At 45.6% G+C, this 20,318-nt stretch overlaps 1 protein-coding gene across 1 annotated transcript; it reads left to right on the top strand.

Annotated features, from left to right (window-relative positions):
* The first annotated feature begins 1,345 nt into the window (after nucleotides 1-1,345).
* Nucleotides 1,346-19,903, top strand: mmp23bb (matrix metallopeptidase 23bb). Its single transcript, XM_078409904.1, has 8 exons — nucleotides 1,346-1,605; nucleotides 4,487-4,629; nucleotides 5,675-5,811; nucleotides 9,299-9,466; nucleotides 11,278-11,442; nucleotides 13,484-13,594; nucleotides 18,368-18,497; nucleotides 19,056-19,903. The coding sequence occupies exons 1-8, from the start codon at nucleotides 1,477-1,479 to the stop codon at nucleotides 19,303-19,305; spliced, it is 1,233 nt and encodes a 410-aa protein (XP_078266030.1). The 5' UTR covers nucleotides 1,346-1,476; the 3' UTR covers nucleotides 19,306-19,903.
* Nucleotides 19,904-20,318: the final 415 nt, after the last annotated feature.

The raw sequence follows: 20,318 nt of genomic DNA, 5'->3' as shown, positions 1-20,318 counted from the left end.
TTAAAATGATAGCACAGGAAGTTTAAAAAAAGACACAATGCTGGAGTAACTCAGCGGGCCAGGCAGCATCTGTGGAGAACATGGATAGGTGATGTTTCGAGTCGGGACCATTCTTCAGACTGGTTGCAGGGGTGGGGAGGAAAGAAAGCTGGAGATGGGGAGGGCACGACAGGTCATAGAAAACACAGGCAAGGGCAAGAGGGTTTGATAGGCAGATGGTTGGACAAAAGCCAGAGATGAATACACAAGGTGTGAGACAAAAGGTTTAGAGAGTTGCAGTTAGGGAAGCCAGACGATTGATGGTTAGAGTTGGACAGACTTGGATTGTTTTCTCTGGAACTCCAGGTGCAGAGGGGGTGGACCTGTTACAAGTATATAAGATTATGAGAGGCATAGTAAGAGTAGACAGTCAGAACCTTTTTCCTAGGGTACATATATTAAAGACTGGAGTACATAGCTTTAAGTAGAGAGGAGGAAATTTTAAAGAAAAAAACAACACAAAGTGCTGGAGTAACTCAGTGGGCCAGGCAGCATCTCTGGAGAACATGGATAGGTGACGTTTTAAGAAGGATCCCGACCTGAAACGTCACCTGTCCATGTCCACCGGATGCTCTCTGACCCACTGAGTTACTCCAGCACTTTATTTCCATTTTTTGTAAACTAGCATCTATTGTTCCTTTTATCTAAAGTTTAAAGGGGATGTGTGGGGGCACGTTTTTTGCAGAGGGTGGTGGGTGCCTGGAACACACTGCCAGGGGGGGGGGGGGGGGGTGGTGAAGGCAGATACGATAGTGGCTTTTAATTGGTTTTTAGATGGGCACATGGATATGCAGGGATATGGATCATATATCATATATATACAGCCGGAAACAGGCCTTTTCGGCCCACCAAGTCCGTGCCGCCCAGCGATCCCCGTACATTAACACCATCCTACACCCACTAGGGACAATTTTTACATTTACCCAGCCAATTAACCTACATACCATGTGCAGGCAGAGGAGATTAGCTTCATGATAGCCACATAAATTGTGGGCTGAAGGGCCTGTTCCTTTGCTGAACTGTTCTATGTTCTATAACTGTATAGTTAATACTGGTGATATTCAGGCACCATTAGCACCTTGTCTCTTAATCCTTCCACCAGCATGAATATTCCACAGAAAGGATTTGCAAATTAAACAAAGAGACAGGGTTTCTGTGCTGGCATGTGGCAGCTTGAGCTGTCTTCTCTGATTTCTTACAGCTGGTTTCAATCTGGAGAGGTGAGACTGAAAACAGGCTGGTCTTTGCAGGCTCGAAGTCACTTCTGGCATATCTGCAAATGTAATCACAATACTGAGGAGAAATATGCAACAACTTGCTGCAATCCTGCTGCTAACGAGGACTCAACCGAGTATCGTCTCAGCAACAGGCGAAACTTTGACGTTTGCATTTACTTAAGGGACGTTTCTCAGCCTCCTGTGAAAGGAGTCTTTGGAAATGAGTTACCGGTGCAGAGGGGCTAATTTTGAATCGTTTTCTTGCTACTTGCCTTTGTTTCTGTGGCTGGGGAACCTCTCGCTCTCCCCCAGTCAAGTTGAAGCTTTTCCAGCGTGGAAGATCGAGGTGGTAAGAGTGAATTTTAGAAACATTTGCCCAGGAAAATAAACCATCAGTCAAACCGCAGAAAGAGAAATGTTAATATTTTCCGTGGTGAAAGGTGTAGAATCAAGATTAAGGAACTAAACAATTTTTGTAAAGCTTGTATAACTACTTTGATATATTTTTGACTTGCTCTATAAAGATATTTCATGGAATAATATATATTAAGGAAGATATTCAAGATATATTAAAGACATTTTAAAGATATGTAACTATTATATATAAAGATATACAAACATTAAAGATTATATAAAGATATAAGAGATATTTTTAAGATATATATATATTTTTAAAGATATAATAATGATATTTCATAAAATAATACATATTAATGAAACTGTCAGTAAATCCCTGTTTTTAACTGTGTCAAAATGTTAGTTTTCTATAACATTCTCGGCAGTAAAATCTGATCAAGATGTTTAGTTCCTGATTATTTCAGGGACCAGGATAAATTCTTCCCTTCTGGAAATTGTGCTATTTTCTCTGTGGTTTCCACTAATCGTTTTTCAACTCAGAAAGATAGACTCCAGGAATAAACCGTTAAGGCAAGCAAAACCCTGGAGAAAAATCAGAGATGTGCAATTTTTTTGCACTATATTTTCCTCGATTGTCTTCATTAATTTGAAAGATCTTGAAGGTGGAATGAAAGCAGTTGGACTGGTAATCATCTGAACAGGGAGCAGAGCGTCGATCCTCTTCCCAATTTGGGCACGACACAGGATGGGTGGGGTAGGACAACGAATAGGAGGGGTGCAGCAGGTGGGATCTGGCCATAATATAGTTGGCGTAAAAGTCTGAGGAAGGGCCTCGACCCAAAACATCGCCTCTTCCTTTTCTCCAGAGATGCTGCCTGACCCGCTGAGTTACTTCAGCACTTTGTGTCCATCTTCGGTGTAAACCAGCATCTGCAGTTCCTTCCTACACATAGCTAGCTTAATTACAGACAACGTCAAGTCGAACCAAGTTGAGTTTATTGTCATCTGTATAAGTTCGGCGAGGTATAGGTGCAATGAAAACCTTGCTTACAGCAGCACCACAGGCACATAGACCCAGACAAACACAAGCAAACAAATTATACCTAAATCTGGGGGAAGCTCAGCGGCACAGCAGGTAGAGCTGCTGCCTCACAGCGTCAGAGACCCGGGTTTGATCCTGACCTCGGGTGCTGTCTGTGTGAGGAGTTTGCACATTCTCCCTATGACCGTGTGGGTTTCCTCTGTGTGCTCCAGGTTCCTCCCACATCCCCAAAACATGGGGGTTTGTAGGTTAATTGGCCCTCAGTAAATGCCTGTAATGTGTAGGGAGTGTTTAGGATAGTGGGATAACATAAATCTAGTGTGAACGGGTGATCGAAGGTGGTGCACTCAACGGGTTGAAGGGCCTGTTTCCATGCTGTATCTCTAAACTAAACTACACCATATCTAAACTACACTTACAATTTCTTATAGCATTAAGGCAATGCAGAAAAACTAGACATTATTGCAAAACACAATCAGAAAAAATAAATAAGTCCACGGTAATGCAAAAGGTGGTCCGTAGTGTTCCATTGTCGAGGTAGGATCAGGGTTGTACAGGTAGGTTCAAGATGGTTGTAGAAAAGTAGCTGCTGCTGAACCTGGTGGTGTGTGACTTCAGGCTTCTGTACCTCCTGCCCAACGGTAGCAGTGAGAAGAGGGCGCGGCCTGGATGGTGGGCATCTTTGATGATAGATGTCGCCTTCTTAAGGCAGCGCCTGGTGTGGATGCTTTCGATGGTGGGGAGGGCTGTACCCGTGATGGACCGGGCTGAGTCCACCACTCTCTGAAGCCTCTTGCGTTCCTTTGCTTTGGAATTGCCGAACCAGACCGTGATGCAACCAGTCATGATACTTTCTACAGCGCATCTGTAGACGTTTGTTAGAGTATTCAGTGACGTGCAAGATCTCTTGTAACCTTCTAAGAAAGTAAAGGCATTTGTGTATCTTCTACTTGATCCTGGTGGTGTGGGACTTCAGGCTTCTGTACCTCCTGCCCGACGGAGCAGCGAGAAGAGGGCATGGCTCGGATGGTGGGGATCCTTGATGATAGCTAATAGATATCAGGAAAAATCAGACTAGAGGGTATAGCTTTACGGTGAGAGGGGCAAAGTTTAATGGAGATGTGTGGGGCAAATTGTTTACACGGGAGTGCGGGGTGCCTGAAACGTGCCACCAGGGGTGGTGGTGGAGCTGGATACAATAGTGGCGTTTGAGACTTTTGGAAAGGCACATGGATGTGCAAGGAATGGAATGATATAGATCATGTGCAGTCAGATAAGAGTTGGTCATGGCATCAGGCTCAGCATAGGCATTGTGGGCTGAAGGGCCTGTTTCTGTTCTGCACTGTTCTATGTTCATCGTGATTAATGGTCTGAGTTTGATTAATGGCGGGTTTCATGGGGAAAAAGGAGAACCCAAGTTATTGGACATGATTTCAAAACTCCAATTATAATATAATTTGGCGTTGATAAGTTAATTGTTTGTAATGAAGAAGGCTTGGTTCGGCTGCTTGGTTTTGTGTCCTTTCCATCTCGGGAATGGGGTGGCACAGTGGCGCAGTGGTAGATTGCTGTCTTACAGCGCCAGAGACCCGTGTTCCCCAGTGCCGGGGAAGGGCCTGTTTCCACACTGGGCCAGCACCCACAGTGGTCTGCTTGTAGACTAAAGGTGGGAAAGGTGGAAGGCCAGAAAGGTAGCTTAAAGGCTGGAAATCTGGAGCGGTTAATGTTGTGAATGGTCAAGTCAGAGTCCGTAACACTGAGAACCTCTCTCTCACTGCATCAGTGAGAATGAATGATACTTTATTGTCACAAACAATTTTTACATTTGCAGGAAGGAGGGAGTGCCGCACTCAGGAAGTCCTACCTGATCCCTACCTCACCCGAAGAGCTGCCCAAGTCCTTTCTGCTGCGTAGAAAGCGTTACGCCATTAACCCCTTGTTCCATAAATGGGACCACTTCAACATCTCCTACAAGTAAGTGAACCAGAGCTTTAGGTAGACCTTACTGCGGGTACACCTGCCAGGATGTAAACAAAACTGGTCTTCAAACAATAAGCAGATAGTCAAACCTTTAGTCTAAAAGCGAACTGCTGCAGGTGTGGAAAAGACAGATTATGCCGACAATGCTCGGCAGGTTAGGCAGCATCAATGGAGAGAGAAGTCAAGTTGACATTTAGAGTTTGGACGTGTAGAGAAATGCAGTGTGGAAGTAGGCCCTTTGGCCCATCGATTCTGGGCTGACCGCACTTGGGTCAGAAACCCAAACCCTGTGTGTTTGGAAATCCCATGGGTTTTCTCCAGGTGCTCCGGTTTCCCAAAGACGTGCAGGTTTATAGGTTAATTGGCTTCTGTAAATTGCCCTTAGTGTGAACGGAGTGGTTGAGAAAGTGGGATGACATAGAACTAGTGCAAACGGTTCATCAATGGTCAGCGTGGACTTGGTGGCCCAATGGGTCTGTTTCCATGCTGCATCTTTAAACTAAACAAGACTAAACTATATACCTGCTCGGCCAGGTACTTGAATAGGAAAGTTGTAGGCGTCTAATGGAGGCAAAAGAGATTAATAGAGAGACAAGATGATCCGGCATAGACAAAGTGGGCCAGAAGGACTTTTTCTGTGCTTGGATGACAAGTTCCAGACTGGGATGGAAGAGTAGTTTAGTTTAGTTTAGTTTAGAGATACAGCGTGGAAACAGGCCCTTCAGTCCACCGAATCTGCCCCAACCAGCGATCCCCTCACACTAACATTATCCAACACACACTAGGGACAAGTTACAATTTTACCAAGCCAATTAACCTACATACCTGTACATCTTTGGACTGTGGAAGGAAACTGGAGCACCGGAGAAAACCCACGCGGTCACATGGGGAACGTATAAACTCCCTACAGGCAGCACCCATGGTCAGGATTGAACCCGTGTCTCCGGTGCTGTAAGGCAGTAATGCTGCCGCTCATAGAGGAGACCAGAGGGAGAATGTCTAATGCAAGCAATGACTGATTCCATCATTGTCACTCCAGGATTGTGAAGTTTCCAAGCACTCTGAACAAAGCTGACACCAGGAAAGCCATCGCGATCGCCTTCGTAATGTGGAGTGACGTTTCACCTCTCACCTTCACCGAGCTCCCAACACACAAGGATACGGATATCACAATCGGTGCGCTACGACCTCCTACTTCATAATACTCTCAACTATTTAACATCATGCTTTGCCTTCATAATTTCCTTTTGACAGAAGGAGGCTATTCAGCCTATTGAGCCTATGCTGGCCCACGGTGTCATAGAGTCATACAGTCATACAGCATGGGAACAGACTCTTCAGCCCAACTTACCCAATCTGACCAAGATGCCCCATCTACACTAGTTCCACCTGCCCGCGTTTGGCCCAAATTCCTCTAAACCTGTCCTTGCTATGTGGCAGTCTAAGTATATTTTTAAATGTTGTTGTCATACCTGCCTCAACTACCTCCTCTAACAGCTCGTTCCATGTACCCACTGCTCTCTGTGGAAAGAGTTATAGACAATAGACAATAGGTGCAGGAGTAGGGTATTTAGCCCTTCAAGCCAGCACCACCATTCAATGTGATCATGGCTGATCATTCTCAATCAGTACCCTGTTCCTGCCTTCTTCCCATACCCCCTGACTCTGCTATCTTTAAGAGCTCTATCTAGCTCTCTCTTGAAAGCATTCAGAGAATTGGCCTCCACTTCCTTCTGAGGCAGAGAATTCCACAGATTTACAACTCTCTGACTGAAAAGGTTTTTCCTCATCTCCGTTCTAAATGGCCTACCCCTTATTCTTAAACTGTGGCCCCTGGTTCAGGACTCCCCCGACATTTGGAACATGTTTCCTGCCTCCAACGTGTCCAATCCCTTAATAATCTTATATATTTCAATAAGATCCCCTCTCATCCTTCTAAATTCCAGTGTATACAAGCCTAGTCACTCCAGTCTATCAACATGCAACAGTCCTGCCATTCCGGGAATTAACCTAATGAACCTACGCTGCACGCCCTCAATAGCAAGAATATCCTTCCTCAAATTTGGAGACCAAAACTGCACACAATACTCCAGGTGCGGTCTCACTAGGGCCCTGTACAACTGTAGAAGGACCTCTTTGATCCTATACTCAACTCCTCTTGTTATGAAGGCCAACATTCCATTGGCTTTCTTCACTGCCTGCTGTACATGCATGTACCATGCATGATGCTAAGTTGCCCCTCAAACTCCTATTTAATCTTTCCCTTCTCACCATAATACCATGTCTGCCGGTTCTTGATTCCCCTACCCTGCTAAAGGACTATTCACATTATTAATTGGCTTCTGTAGATAGTCCCTAGTATGTAGGAAGTAGATGAGAAAGTGAGAAAACATGGATCTAGTGTATAGGTGATCAATGGCTGGCGTGGAGTCGGTGGGCCAAAGGTCCTGTTTCCCTGCTGTCCCCATAGACTAAAAGCTATAATTGTATCCACTTCTATAAGTTCTTCTGCGAGCTCGTTCCAGATATGAACTTCCTTTTTGAGTGAAAAATTGCTGCTGAGATCCCTCTTAAAACTCTTCCCTCTCATCTTAAGCTTGTGCCCTCTAGTTTTAGAATGCTCTACCCTGGGTAAGCATTCACTTTGTACATGCCCCTCATGATCTGGTACACCTCAATAATATCACCCCTCAGCCTCCTATGCTGAAAAATGAAAAAAGTTCCATCGTTTTGTCATTAAACCCAGGAGCCTGGAATAATATTCCAGCAAAATTAATTCAAATTCCATCAGATTCCAAATTGAAGGCAATAAAGCTGTGGGTTGATATAAAGATTTAACTGGTCCAAAAATGCCTGGAAATTAGCAGGAACGAAACTTGGCTTTCTCACCCAGTGACTCTGACTTAATACAAGGTGATTAACCCTTCACTGGCTGGCAGTAGAGATGGTGACTTTCCCAATGCACTCGATCCCCATATCGTACAAAGGCACTCAAAGTGCTGGAATAACTCAGCAGGTCAGGCAGCATCACTAGCGAAAATGGATAGGTGATGATTTGGGTCAGAAACCTTCTTCAATATTGAATCAGTCAACAAACTGCCCCACAATTCTTGGTTAAACTTGACCAGCTGAGTTACTCCAGCACTTTGTGCCTTTTTGCCACCTATCAGTTGTCATGCTTTGTCCTGCTTCTCCTCTCTTCCAGTTTAATCCATCAGTCTGAAGAAGAACCCCAGCAAGAAACCTCACCTGTCCACCTTCTCCAGAGATGCTGCCTGACCCGCTGAGTTACTCCATGTCTTTGGAGTAAAAAAACTTTATGTCTTTTTTTGTAAACCAGCATCTGCAGTCCCTTGTGCCTCCATAGAACAGTGCAGTACAACACAGGAGCAGGCCTTTCAGTCCACAATATCTGTACCATACTAAAAGCTTCTGACACACCACTGCCGTATCTGCCTCCTCCATCATCCGAGCAGCGTGTTCCAGGCACCCACCACCCTCTGTAAAAAAACTTACCCCACACATCTCCTTTAAGATTTGACCTTCTCACCTTAAAGTTCTGCCCTTGAGACATTTTCACATCTATCAACTCTCCTTTGCCTCCATGAAGGAGTAATCCACAAAGGCCGATTAACGTACCATTTACACAAATCCTATTTCATTCTCGTGACATTTCCCTCCCCTTCCCATTTTCTACCCCTCAATTACACACCAGGGGAAATCTGCAGAGGCCAATTAACCTACCAATCCACACATATTTGGAGGAAAATGGTCAGACAACATTTCGGATCAGGCCACTTCCAATTTCTTGAGGGACCTGAAGCCTGAGGAAATTTCCCGATCCAAAATATCACTGGTCCATTCGCTTCACAACACTGCCTGGCCCACTGAGTTCCTCCAACACTTTGCTTTTTGCTCACGTTTCGAGATTCTGCAGTCTCTTGTTCCTCCCTAATTCATCACCCATGTTATATCCAATTCGTCTCATGGAAACATATTGCAGCAGAAGTACCTGCACTGAAAGAAAATCTTAGTCTAGTCATAGCCATAGAGTCATATAGCGTAGAAATATGCCCTTTGGTCAAACTTGCCCACACTGACCAACATGTCCCATCTAGTCCCACCTGCCTGAGTTTGGCCCATATCCCACTAAACCTATTCTATACATGTACCTGTCAAAATGCCTCTTAAACATTGTGATACCTCAAATACCTCCTCCAGCAGCTTGTTCCATACACCCACTTTGTGTAAAAAAAGTTACCCCTCAGCTTCCTATTAAATCTTTTCCCCCTCACCTTAAACCTACACCCTCTGCTTCTCGATTCCCTTACTCTGGGCAAAAGACTCTGTGCGTTTAATCGATCTATTCCTCTCATGATTTTGTACACCTCAATAAGATCACCCCTCATCCTGCTGAGCTCCAAGGAATAAATCCCAAGCCCGCTCAACTTCTCAGGCCCTCAAGTCCTGGAAACATCAGCATAGATCTTCTCTGTACCCTTCCCAGCGTGACCCCATCTTTCCTATAACATGGTGACCAACACTGAATACAATGCACTAAATGTGGCCTCACCAATATCTCACGTAACTGTAACATGACCTCCCAACTTCCACAGAGAAGTGTATCTATTCCATTTAAAATCCAAATTTTAATTTGTTACAGGGTTTTACACGTTCAATCACACTGACTGCTGGTTTGCCCCGCTTCACCCCTGCTTCGACGGACTCAATGGGGAGCTGGCACACGCATTCCTGCCCCCCCTCGGCGAGATTCACTTTGATAATCACGAGTTCTGGATTCTGGGCAAGTCTCGATTCAGCTGGAAGCAAGGTAACGCAGGGAGATGGCATGTGGTATTTGCAATGACTCGGTTGGTGCTGGGTTGTTCCAATGGTTTCTTTATTATCTTGTGTACCAAGGGACAGTGAAATACCTTTTTGCATACAGCTCAGCATTACTGTCACTGTACATAAGTACAATTCCCCAGTTAGTGCAGAATGTACGGACAACGCACTGAGTCTATATGCAAGAGGACTGTCCCGTGAACTGTCGTCTTTCTCCTTACAAGGTCCTCTTCAATTTATTCACAAAATGCTGGAGTAACTCAGCAGGTCAGGCAGCATCTCGGGAGAGAAGGAATGGGTGACGTTTCGGGTCCAGCTCCAAGGTCCTCTTCAACCCTTGTTCCACAAGGGTGCCTCCCACAGCCAACCTTGAGGGCGTGGAATGTAAGACCCCCCCCCCGGTTCTTCTTACTGGGCCTTTTGTCCACCATCTCCCTCCATCCTCCTCCTCGCGGCCTCCCTCTCTGGGCGGGTTCCCGGATCCGCTGCGGGTGAGGCAGGTCTGGGCAAGGATGGAAGAGAGTCACAGAGTCATTCAGCAAGGAAACAGGCCCTTTCCCCCCAACTCATCCAAGCCAACCAAGATGCTTACCTGAGAAATTCCCATTTGCCTGCATACAGAAAAGACACAAAGTGTTGGAGCAACTCAGCGGGTCAGGGGCAGCATCTCTGGCGAACATGGATGTATGTTAGATTAGACCAACGACCTATCTGCTCTTTCAGACTGGGCAGCACTGTGGTGCAGCAGTAGAGCTGCTGCCTCACAACATCAGAGACCTGTGTTTGATCCTGACCTCGGGTGCTGTCTGTGTGGAGTTTGCATGTTCTCCCTGTGACTGCACGGGTTTCCTCTAGGTGCTCCAGTTTCCTCCCACATTGCAAAGATGTGCGGGTTTGTAGGTTAATTGGCCCTCAGTAAATTGTCCCTAGTGTGCAGGGAGTGGCGGCAAAAGTGGAATAACATAGAACTAGTGTGAACGGGTGATCGCTGATCAGCGTGGACTCAGTGGGCCAAAGAGCCTGTTTCCATGCTGTATCTTTAAAACTAAACTACATCGCAAGGCTCTACTCTGAAGAAGGGCAGGAATTCCCCCAGGTTCCAGAGCCCAGTTATTAATAATCAAAAGTAACACCAATAAAACTGACATATCTGGCCTTTGATTCATAACAGCTGGTGGGAACTTGCTGTGCACTATTTAGTTCAGTTTTTAGGTTACAGATACAGCATGGAAACAGGCCCTTCGGCCCACCGGATTCATGCCAACCAAAGATCACCCACTGTTGCCCCACTCCCTAGTCACTAGTGGCAATTTAACCTACAATCGCGCACGTCTTTGGGATGTGGAAGGAAAATGGAGCACCTGGAGGTAACCCGAGCATTCGAGGGAGAACGTGCAAACTCCACACAGGCAGCACTCAAGGTCAGGATTGAACCTGGGTCTCTGGTGCTGTGAGGCAGCAGGCCACTGCACAGTGCCAGGCTAGAAGCAAGCTGTATGGGGTCCAGTCTGTTCTATTCTACACATTAGGGAACATTTAGAAGCCAATTAACCGACAAACCCGCAAATCTTTGAATGTGGGAGGAAACCGGAGCACCCGGAGAAACTTTCTTGAAACTTTTCCGCTTTCACCTTAAATTGATATTTCCAAGATGGGAAAAGGTTCTGATTGTCCACCCTGTATATTTAATCTAAACTAAACTAAAAAGTATTTTTGATTTTAAACTTTGCCTCCACCTCAGAGTTGTTGATGTTGAATTGCTAACTCCTTGAATGTTTTATTCTGCACTGTTGGCAGGTGTCTGGCTCAATGACCTTGTGCAGGTAGCAGCTCATGAAATTGGACATGCACTTGGGCTGATGCATTCCCGCAACATGAGTGCACTCATGCACCCCAATGCGACGTACACTGGGCAGCGGCGGATCACACAGGACGACATCTGGGGCATTCAGAGACTGTACGGTGGGTGAACGTTGTACTAACATGGGTATCATTGGCAGTAGTCTGGCTGCACCCAAGAAAGCACAGTGGCGCAGCAGTAGAGTTGCTGCCTCACAGCGCCACAAACTCGGGTCGATCCTGATCTCAGGTGCTGTCTGTACGGGGTTTGTACGTTCACCCTGTGACCACGTGGGTTTTCTCCGGGTGCTCCGGTTTCCTCCCATATTCCAAAGAGGGCCTGCAGTTTAATTGGCTTCTGTAAATTGTCCCTGGGGTGTAGGGTAGAACTAGTGTACGGGTGATCATTGGTCGGCACGGACTCGGTGAGCCAAAGACCCTGGTTTCACGCTGTATCTCTAAGCTGAACTAAAATAGAACATAGTACAGCACAGGAATAGGCCCTTCAGCCCTCAATGTCTTTGCCGTACATAATGCCAAGATCCATATCCCTCCATTTCCTGCATATCCATGTGCCTTTCCCAAAGTCTTTTAAATATCTGCCTCCACCACCATCCCTGGCAGTGTGTTCCAAGCACTCACCACCCTCTGTGTAAAAAAGTTTGCCCTAAATATTTCCATTGGATTTTGCCCCTCTCACCTTAAAGCTATATACCTCTAGTCTTCGATATTTTCATCTTGGGAAAAAGGTTTTGACTCTCTAACCTATCAATAGGTATAGGTATGCCTCTCATAATTTTATATACTTCTATCAGGTCTCCCCTAAATGTCCAGTGTTGAAGAGAAAACATTTCCAAGTCTGTCCAACCTCCCCCTGTAGCTAATATTCCCTAATCCAGGCATCATTCTGAAGAAGAGTCTCAACCCGAAACGTCACCCATTCCTTCTCCCCAGGGATGCTGCCTGTCCCGCTGAGTTACTCCAGCTTTTTGTATCTATCTTCGGTTTAAACCAGCATCTGCAGTTCCTTCTTACATATCATTCTGGTAAACCTCTCCTGCACCTTTTCCAAAGCCTCCACATCCTTCCTGTAAAGGAGCGATCAGGACTGCACGCAATACTCCAAATGCAGCCTGGCCAAACTCCTATAAAGCTGCATCAAGACTTCTTGATTCTTATACTCAATGCTCTGACCAATGAGGACAAGCATACCATACGCCTTCTTTACCACTCTATCTGCTTGTGTTTCCACTTTCAGCGAGTTAAGGACTTGGACCCTAAGATCCCTCTGTACATAAACAGGAGCTGGAGTAGACCGCTCGGCTCTACAATCCTGTCCTTCCCTTCAATATGATCATGGGTGATCTTTGCTAACCTCATGTGCTTAAACCCATAAACACAATAACACATATAATGTATAATAAGAGTCAAGAGTCATACAACTTGGATATATGCCCTTCAGCCCAACTCATCCATGCTGATGAAGATGCCCCATCTACACTAGTCCCACTTGCCCACGTTTGGCCCATATCCCCCGAAACCTTTCCTATCTATGATCGTTTTGCTGAAACCAAACGTACACTGGCCGATTGTTTCGCTGAACACCTTTGCTCATTCCACCTGAACCTACCTGATCATCGGTTGCGAAACACTTTAATTCTCCTTCCCATTCCCACACAGACCTTTCTGTCATAGGTCTCCTCCATTGTAAGAGTGAGGCCAAAAGCAAATTGGAGCTTACAGCCCAGTGCTATGAATGTTGATTTCTCTAACTTCAGGTAACCCCAGCATTCCCTCTCTCTCGATCCCTCCCCCATCCAAGTCACACCAGCTTCTCGTTTTCACCTACCAAATAGCTAGCAATGGCATGTTTCCTTTATTATAATTACTTTTTGCATATCTTTCATTCATTGTTCTATATTTCTTTACATCTCTCGTTTCCATTATCCCTAACCAGTTTGAAGAAGGGTCTCGACCCAAAACGTCACCATTCCTTCGCTCCAGAGATGCTTCCTGTCCCGCTGAGTTAGTCCAGCTTTTTGTGTCTATCTTCATGTAGCTGTCCGAGTGTCTTTTAAATGCTGTTATATTACCTGCCTCAACTACCTCACCTGGCAGCAATGGTGTGCCGGCTGTAATGTACCATCCCTATTCACCATTCTAGGCTGCATTGATAAGAAGAGGCTTTGTGATCCATGGGCCCGCGTTGGATTCTGTGAGAGGCGACGGTCGTTCATGAAAAGGCATTGCCCGAAAGTGTGTGACTTGTGCTTCGGTGAGTTTGATTGTAACCTGGTTAGCGTAACAGTAGTGAGACACGGGCGGCACAATGGCGCAGTGGGTAGAGCCGTTGCCTCACAGCGCCAGAGACCCTGGTTCGATCCTGACCTCGGGTGCTGTCTGTACGCAGTTTGCACATTCCCTCTGTGACCGCATGGGTTTTCTCCAGGTGCTCCGGTTTCATAAGACCATAAGACACGGTCAATGGCTCAATGGTTCTTTACTATCACACGTACAGACATACAGTCAAATTCATTTTTGACATACAGCTGAGTAAAGTATTACCATAATCTAAGCAAAATCCCCGATTAGTACAAAGTGCATAGAAATAGTCTACTGAGACGGCAGCGACTGGAGCGACTAGGCTTGTATACACTGGAATTTAGAAGGATGAGAGGAGATCTTATCGAAACGTATAAGATTATTAAGGGGTTGGACACGTTAGAGGCAGGAAACATGTTCCCAATGTTGGGGGAGTCCAGAACCAGAGGCCACCGTTTAAGAATAAGGGGTAGGATATTTAGAACTGAGATGAGGAAAAACTTTTTCAGTCAGAGAGTTGTGAATCTGTGGAATTCTCTGCCTCAGAAGGCAGTGGAGGCCAATTCTCTGAATGCATTCAAGAGAGAGCTAGATAGAGCTCTTAAGGATAGCGGAGTCAGGGTGTATGGGGAGAAGGCAGGAACGGGGTACTGATTGAGAATGATCAGCCATGATCACATTGAATGGCGGTGCTGGCTCGAAGGGCCGAATGGCCTCCTCCTGCACCTATTGTCTATTGTCTATTGGCGTGCATGAGTCGCCAGGCTTTGGGAAGTCCAGTCCAGTCCACTCCGTGTGCTCCGTCTCCTGGAGCGGCACCAGGCTGCTGCGGGGCCTCCAGCCATCGCCTTCATCCGGATCGTCTAGCGAACCATCGTCCCTCTCTTCACCCGGCCACCTTCAGCCTTCGCGTCCTGGGGGAGCCTCCCACAGCTGAACTTGAGGGCGCAGAAGGTAAGACCCTGGTTCACTCTCTTGCCGGCCCTTGCTCTCGCATCCACCATCGACGGCTCCCCCCGTCCCCCTCTCCAGTTCTCTGGTCCTCGGGGGACAAGCAGGGGCCTGTTTAGAGGTTCCCTCAACAGGCCACGGCTCGCCAGACCTTCCCCTTGGGAGCAGAATTAGGCCATTCGGTCCATCTGATTGTAGTAGGGAGGAGAAAGCTGGAGAAAGTGGTGAGGGCAGGACAAAGCCTGGCAAGAGGTTGCTGCCAAAGGATTCTAACCTGTTTTTGACCGGGAACAGCAGGGAGAATTGGTTTACTTCCATCAATCCAGCAAATAAAATCATAGAACCATACCACATGGAAGCAGCCCCTTCTGCCCAACATGGCCAAGCCGACCAAGGAGACCCACTTATGCTGGACCCATCGGCCCATGTTGGCCCATATCCCTCTAAACCTCGGTTGCCGAGTTCTGAAGCTCCAGGGATAGTAATGAAATAAATTGGAAGGTTTCTGCCCTATTTACTGCCGATAAAAGCATAGAATGATTCTTCCTGCTCACAGACTGTATGACCACGTTTTAACCCAGACTCGTCACCCCAATGCATCGTTACGTTTTTGCATCTTTCATTCGTTTGTTCCATATCTCTCTACATCACCGTCTATATCTATCGTTTCCCTTTCCCCTGACACTCAGTTTGAAAAAGGGTCTTGACCTGAAACATCACCTATTCCTTTTCTCCAGAGACGCTGTCTGACCCGCTGAGTTACTCCAGCTTTTTGTGTCTATCTTTGGTTGAAACCAGCATCTGCAGTTCCTTCCTACACATTTACACAATCACGGTATCAGTCGCCGACTCAAATTGTCCCATTCATTCAGACACACATTCATTCATTCATGAAGGGTGGTATCCACTCATTCATATTCATGTCCACACTTTCACACTGCAAATATACACTTTCATACCATATATCCACTCAAGTGGCAATCAATGATACACACTTTGACGGCCACTTCCATTTACAGACGTTCTCAATTTCATAGATTTTTTTCACGAATTCGGGCGTGTACATTTTCTAAAAACGCATCCACTTAAAAGCACGAGAGATTCAAGATTGTGGCCTATTATCACCACCTGCATTTCAGTTACTGGTGCATAATGGATTATAGCCTTGCTTATTCACGAAAAATAATTGTTTTTTTAATTAAAGCAAAGGCCATCAATTCTGCCGTTTCAATTAGATTTTCCCCCTTTTTTGAGACTGCATTTTGTTAATTGTAATTAGACAAAGCTATGAACGAAGCTCTCTGATAAGTGTTGAAATTACATTCAACTGACTCATTCGCTGCTCCGTGAAATGGTGCATACTTTCTCGCCCATTTCCAATTTAAAAATATTTCGGGATGCAGAAGCAACGCCGAAATTGGACAAGAAATCGCCAAGTCGTTTTGGGATGTTTACATTTGTTGAATGAAAGAAACAAAGTGCATTTTCTCCGTGCAACTGAATCAGGGGTGGGTGGGGGCAGGTCGTTCTTGTTTGAGGGTGATTTTACACTCCTGTTTACACTCCCTTGTTTTACGTTGCAAGGGTGAAAGGAAAGCTCTATTGAGTGCAGCAGATGGCCCTTGACGTCAGCAGCTTTTAGGGAATCCCAAAATTGTGAACACAAGCCGAGCACAGCCTGGCACGGCCACCGCTGAACCACGCTCGTTCACATGGGAGACTCAAGAGCTGTAGCTAATTGATGGGCTTCAGTTACAGTCCACCGAGAGGAAGATGTGTTCTTCTAAACAAGAAGATGTTCCCACTGCCCGCCACCCACCTAAGGTCGACAGTGTCACGCTTGCTCCACGTGTATAAGCCTGGTGCTTGCAGAGTATTGTGCACGGTATCACAACATTTAGAAGCACGTAATACTAACATTTTAAAAAGGCATTTGAAGATACCAGAAGATAGTTTTGTTTAACCAATTTATTTACCGTCAGGACATTTGACAGGTAGATTGGAGGCGACAGTTTGACGGTCAGGTAAGCGTGCTTTAATTTTGCGATGTTTCCAAAGACGGTGTAAACTCTCAGCCAGGTGCTAGTTTCACAAAAAAAGTAACTTGTATCAACCTGACTCTGCTCGCTTGAGCGTTTGTTATAAATTCAATTGTCTGCTGAGTTATTTCCTGGAAAAGAGTTGAGTTGTGCTTGTGACACCTCCACATAAGTGCACGTTGTCGTCGCTTGTCGTGGTCCCTATCATAGTGGACGCCCTAGGTCGCGAAGACTGGGACGCTGGTTGTCGGCAGTTTGCCATCGCCTAGGTGGTAGGTTGTCGCGGGCATTGTCGTGGTCATCGTCGTGGGGTAAAGAAAAGATAAGTTTTTCGGCGATCTGCTACGACTTTGACAGTTGTCGGCAGTCGCCTTAAAAATCGCGGAACTGGGACAGGCCCTTTAGACTTGTCTACAGCTCTGTGTATATACCCACTTTTCTTTCACAAAATGCTGGAGTAACTCAGCAGGTCAGGCAGCATCTCAGGAGAGAAGGAATGGGCGACGTTTCCGGTCGAGATCCTTCTTCAGACTTCAGTCTGAAGAAGGGTCTCGACCCAAAACGTCACCCATTCCTTCTCTCCAGAGATGCTGCCTGACCTGCTGAGTTACTCCAGCATTTTGTGTATAAATACCTTCGATTTGTACCAGCATCTGCAGTTATTTTCTTACACTACCCACTTTTCATCCACGCTTTAATCTCAAGCATGAAATACTAAAGAATTCTTTCCAAAGTCTTGTTTTTTTAGTTTAGTTTAGTTTAGTATAATTCAGTTTAGTTTAGTTTAGTTTAGAGACACAGCATGAAGAAGGGCCCTTTAGCCCACCAAGTCAGCGCCCACCAATGATCACCCATTCACACTAGTTCTATCCTACACACTAGGGGCAATTTACAGAAGACAATTAACCTACAATTTCTCCTGAGGCAGGTGTTAATGAATGTTTGCAGTTTGTTGTGTGTTTTGTTGTTTTCCATGTCTCTAATCCATACATAATCACCTGCTTCACATTTGAGTTAAAGATGCGTATTTTGGTGTTGATTGAGATGCGTTTTGAGCTCCAGATCTTTCTGAGCATGTTAAACACCACCCTAGCCTTATTGATTCTGTTTTTTATGTCTGCATCTGCCCCTCCCGGTGGTGTCCACAACATTGCCTAGGTATGTGAATGTTTCTACCTCCTCTAGGGCAGTGCTGTGTATGAGGATAGGGTTGCAGGTTTTGGAGTGGATCTTCTTCACCTGTGTCTTTGCTGTATTGCTCCAGGAACAGCTGGAGAAGAGGTGGCCAGGCAGAAATGTCTGGGAGTGGGCTCAACTGGGAAGATCTCGAAAGAACTGCCGAAAACCGAGTGAGGTGGAGGACATTTGTCAGTGGCCTATGCTCTCTAGAGGAGCAAAGGGCTTAAGAAGAAGAATTAACCTACCAACTTGCATGTCTTTGGAATGTGGAAGGAAACTGAAGTACCTGGTGAAAACCCAGGCATTCACAGGGAGAATGTGCAAACTCCATACAGATAGCACCCTTAGTCAGGATTGAACCTGGGTCTCTGACACTGAGGCAGCAACTCTACTGCTGTGCGAGTGTGCCGCTCTGTGAATGTTCAACCAAAAAATTTCCCCACAAAGACCAGTGATCGTACAGTAATCAGAATGGAAACAGGCCCTTCGGCCCATCTTGTCCATACCGACCAATAACCCAATGACTATATTGTCTTTCACTATTCTTTCCCTTCCAGAGCCGCCAGATGCAGTGCCTACAACTACGGCGCTCCCTCAGAACCATAAGATGAAGTATGTGTCCAAAGGTCGCATCGTGACCTTCCGTTGTGGCAAGGCCGTCTCGAGACTGAGTTCCCATAAAGTCAGGTGAGTTTATTGAATCTGTCCTGTGCCTCTGCCATTGCCAGTGAGGCCACACGCAAATTGGCGGAACAGCAGTTCATAAGTACATAAGGTTATAGGTCATTTGGCCCAACCAGTCTACTCCGTCATTCAATCATGACTGAATTATTTTTCCCTCTCAACCCCATTCTCCTGCCTTGTTCCCATAATCTTTGACATCCTTAATAATCAAGAACCTATCACCAACTAAAGAGCATTCCTGACCCACCATCTACCTCTTTGGATGCCCTCAGACTATCTTTAATCAGACTTTACTGGACTTTATCTTGCACAAAACGTTATTCCCTTTATCCTGTACCTGTACATTGTGGACAGCTTGATTGTAATCATGTAAAGTCTTTCTGCTAACTGCATAGCATGCAATAATAAAGGAGTTTTACTGTACCTGGGTACACATGACAATAATAAACTAAATTAATACTAAACTAAATTTTCACTTCCAGTTGATCAATAGGTTGCTGTATAAATGTGCACCTTCCTCGTGCTCTTGCAATGATCGCCTTTTGTTTTGGTCCCTTGCAGCTGGTACAAGGATGGGGAGCTGCTGGCTGATTCCGTGCCAGGGTACTTCATAGTGAAAGGGCAAGGCCTCAGCATTGTGGCAAACGAGTACAATGAGGGACTGTACACTTGCCGAGTGCAACGCAAGACCAAGACCATCCAAGCCAATTCCTGGTGGATCAGGGTCAAGGATGACAATAAAATCAATGACCCCCAGAACACCAACTTGCATCGAGGACACGGCTTCCCAGATCAACCCACTCCATTATAAGTTTTGAGATGCAGCATGGAAAGAGGCCATTCAGCCCACCGAGTTAATGGGTGGCACAGTGGCGTGGTGGTAGAGTTGCTGCTTCACGGCACCAGAGACCCGGGTTCAATCCTGTCTACAAGTGCTGTCTGTGCGGAGTTTGTATGCTCACCCTGTGACCGAATGGGTTTTCTCCAAGTGCTCCAGTTTCCTCCCACATTTCAAAGATGGATAGGTTCGTAGCTTAATTGGCTTTGATAAAAATTGTAAAAAAAATTGTTCCTAGTGTGTAGTGTGTGCTAGTAAAAGAGGGATCACTAGTCGGCACTAACACAATGGGCCGAAAGGCTGTTTCAGTGCTGTATCCCTAACAACCAAAACTAAAAAGAACCATTGAACCAGAAACACTTATAATGTTACCTGTTAATGATTCCTTTTTAGAAACATAGAAATGTAAAAAAATAGGTACAGGAGTAGGTCATTCGGCCCTTCAAGCCATTCAATATGATCATGGCTGATCATCCAAAATCAGTACCCCGTTCCTGCTTTCTCCCCATATCCCTTGATTCCGTTAACCCTAAGAGCTATATCTAACTATTTCTTGAAAACATCCACTGAACTGGCCTCCACTGACTTCTGTGGCAGAGAATTCCACAGATTCACAACTCTCTGGGTGCAACAGTTTTTCCTTATCTCAGTCCTAAGTGGTCTACCCCTTTTTCTTAAATTGTGACCCTTGGTTCTGGACTCGCCAACATGGGGAACATTTTTCCTGCAGCTAGCCTGTCCAATCCCTTAAGAATTTTATATGTTTCGAAAAGATCCTCTCTCATCCTTTTAAATTCCAATGAATATAAGCTCAGTCGATCCATTCTTTTTGTTACGTAGACATCCAGAAATCATTGGAGGTTTCACTTTGTTCTCTCATAAGATGATTAAATTCACTCCTGTTGCCTTGCGGCACTAAACAGTTATTAGTTAAGTATTTCAGTGCCAACAACTGTGGCATAAATGCTCATTTCTAGTTGAATACT

Source organism: Rhinoraja longicauda, chromosome 13 (genome assembly GCF_053455715.1).
Source record: "Rhinoraja longicauda isolate Sanriku21f chromosome 13, sRhiLon1.1, whole genome shotgun sequence".
NCBI lineage: Eukaryota > Metazoa > Chordata > Chondrichthyes > Rajiformes > Arhynchobatidae > Rhinoraja > Rhinoraja longicauda.
Note: the sequence above shows the minus strand (reverse complement) of the source record. Positions and strands in the feature narration are given on the sequence as shown.

Coding starts and splice junctions, on each gene's coding strand:
- mmp23bb (XM_078409904.1), top strand. CDS start 1,477: ATGAGTTACCGGTGCAGAGGGGCTAATTTTGAATCGTTTTCTTGCTAC. Junction 11,443..13,483: donor GGGCATTCAGAGACTGTACG/GTGGGTGAACGT, acceptor TCACCATTCTAG/GCTGCATTGATAAGAAGAGG. Junction 13,595..18,367: donor AGTGTGTGACTTGTGCTTCG/GTGAGTTTGATT, acceptor TTTCCCTTCCAG/AGCCGCCAGATGCAGTGCCT.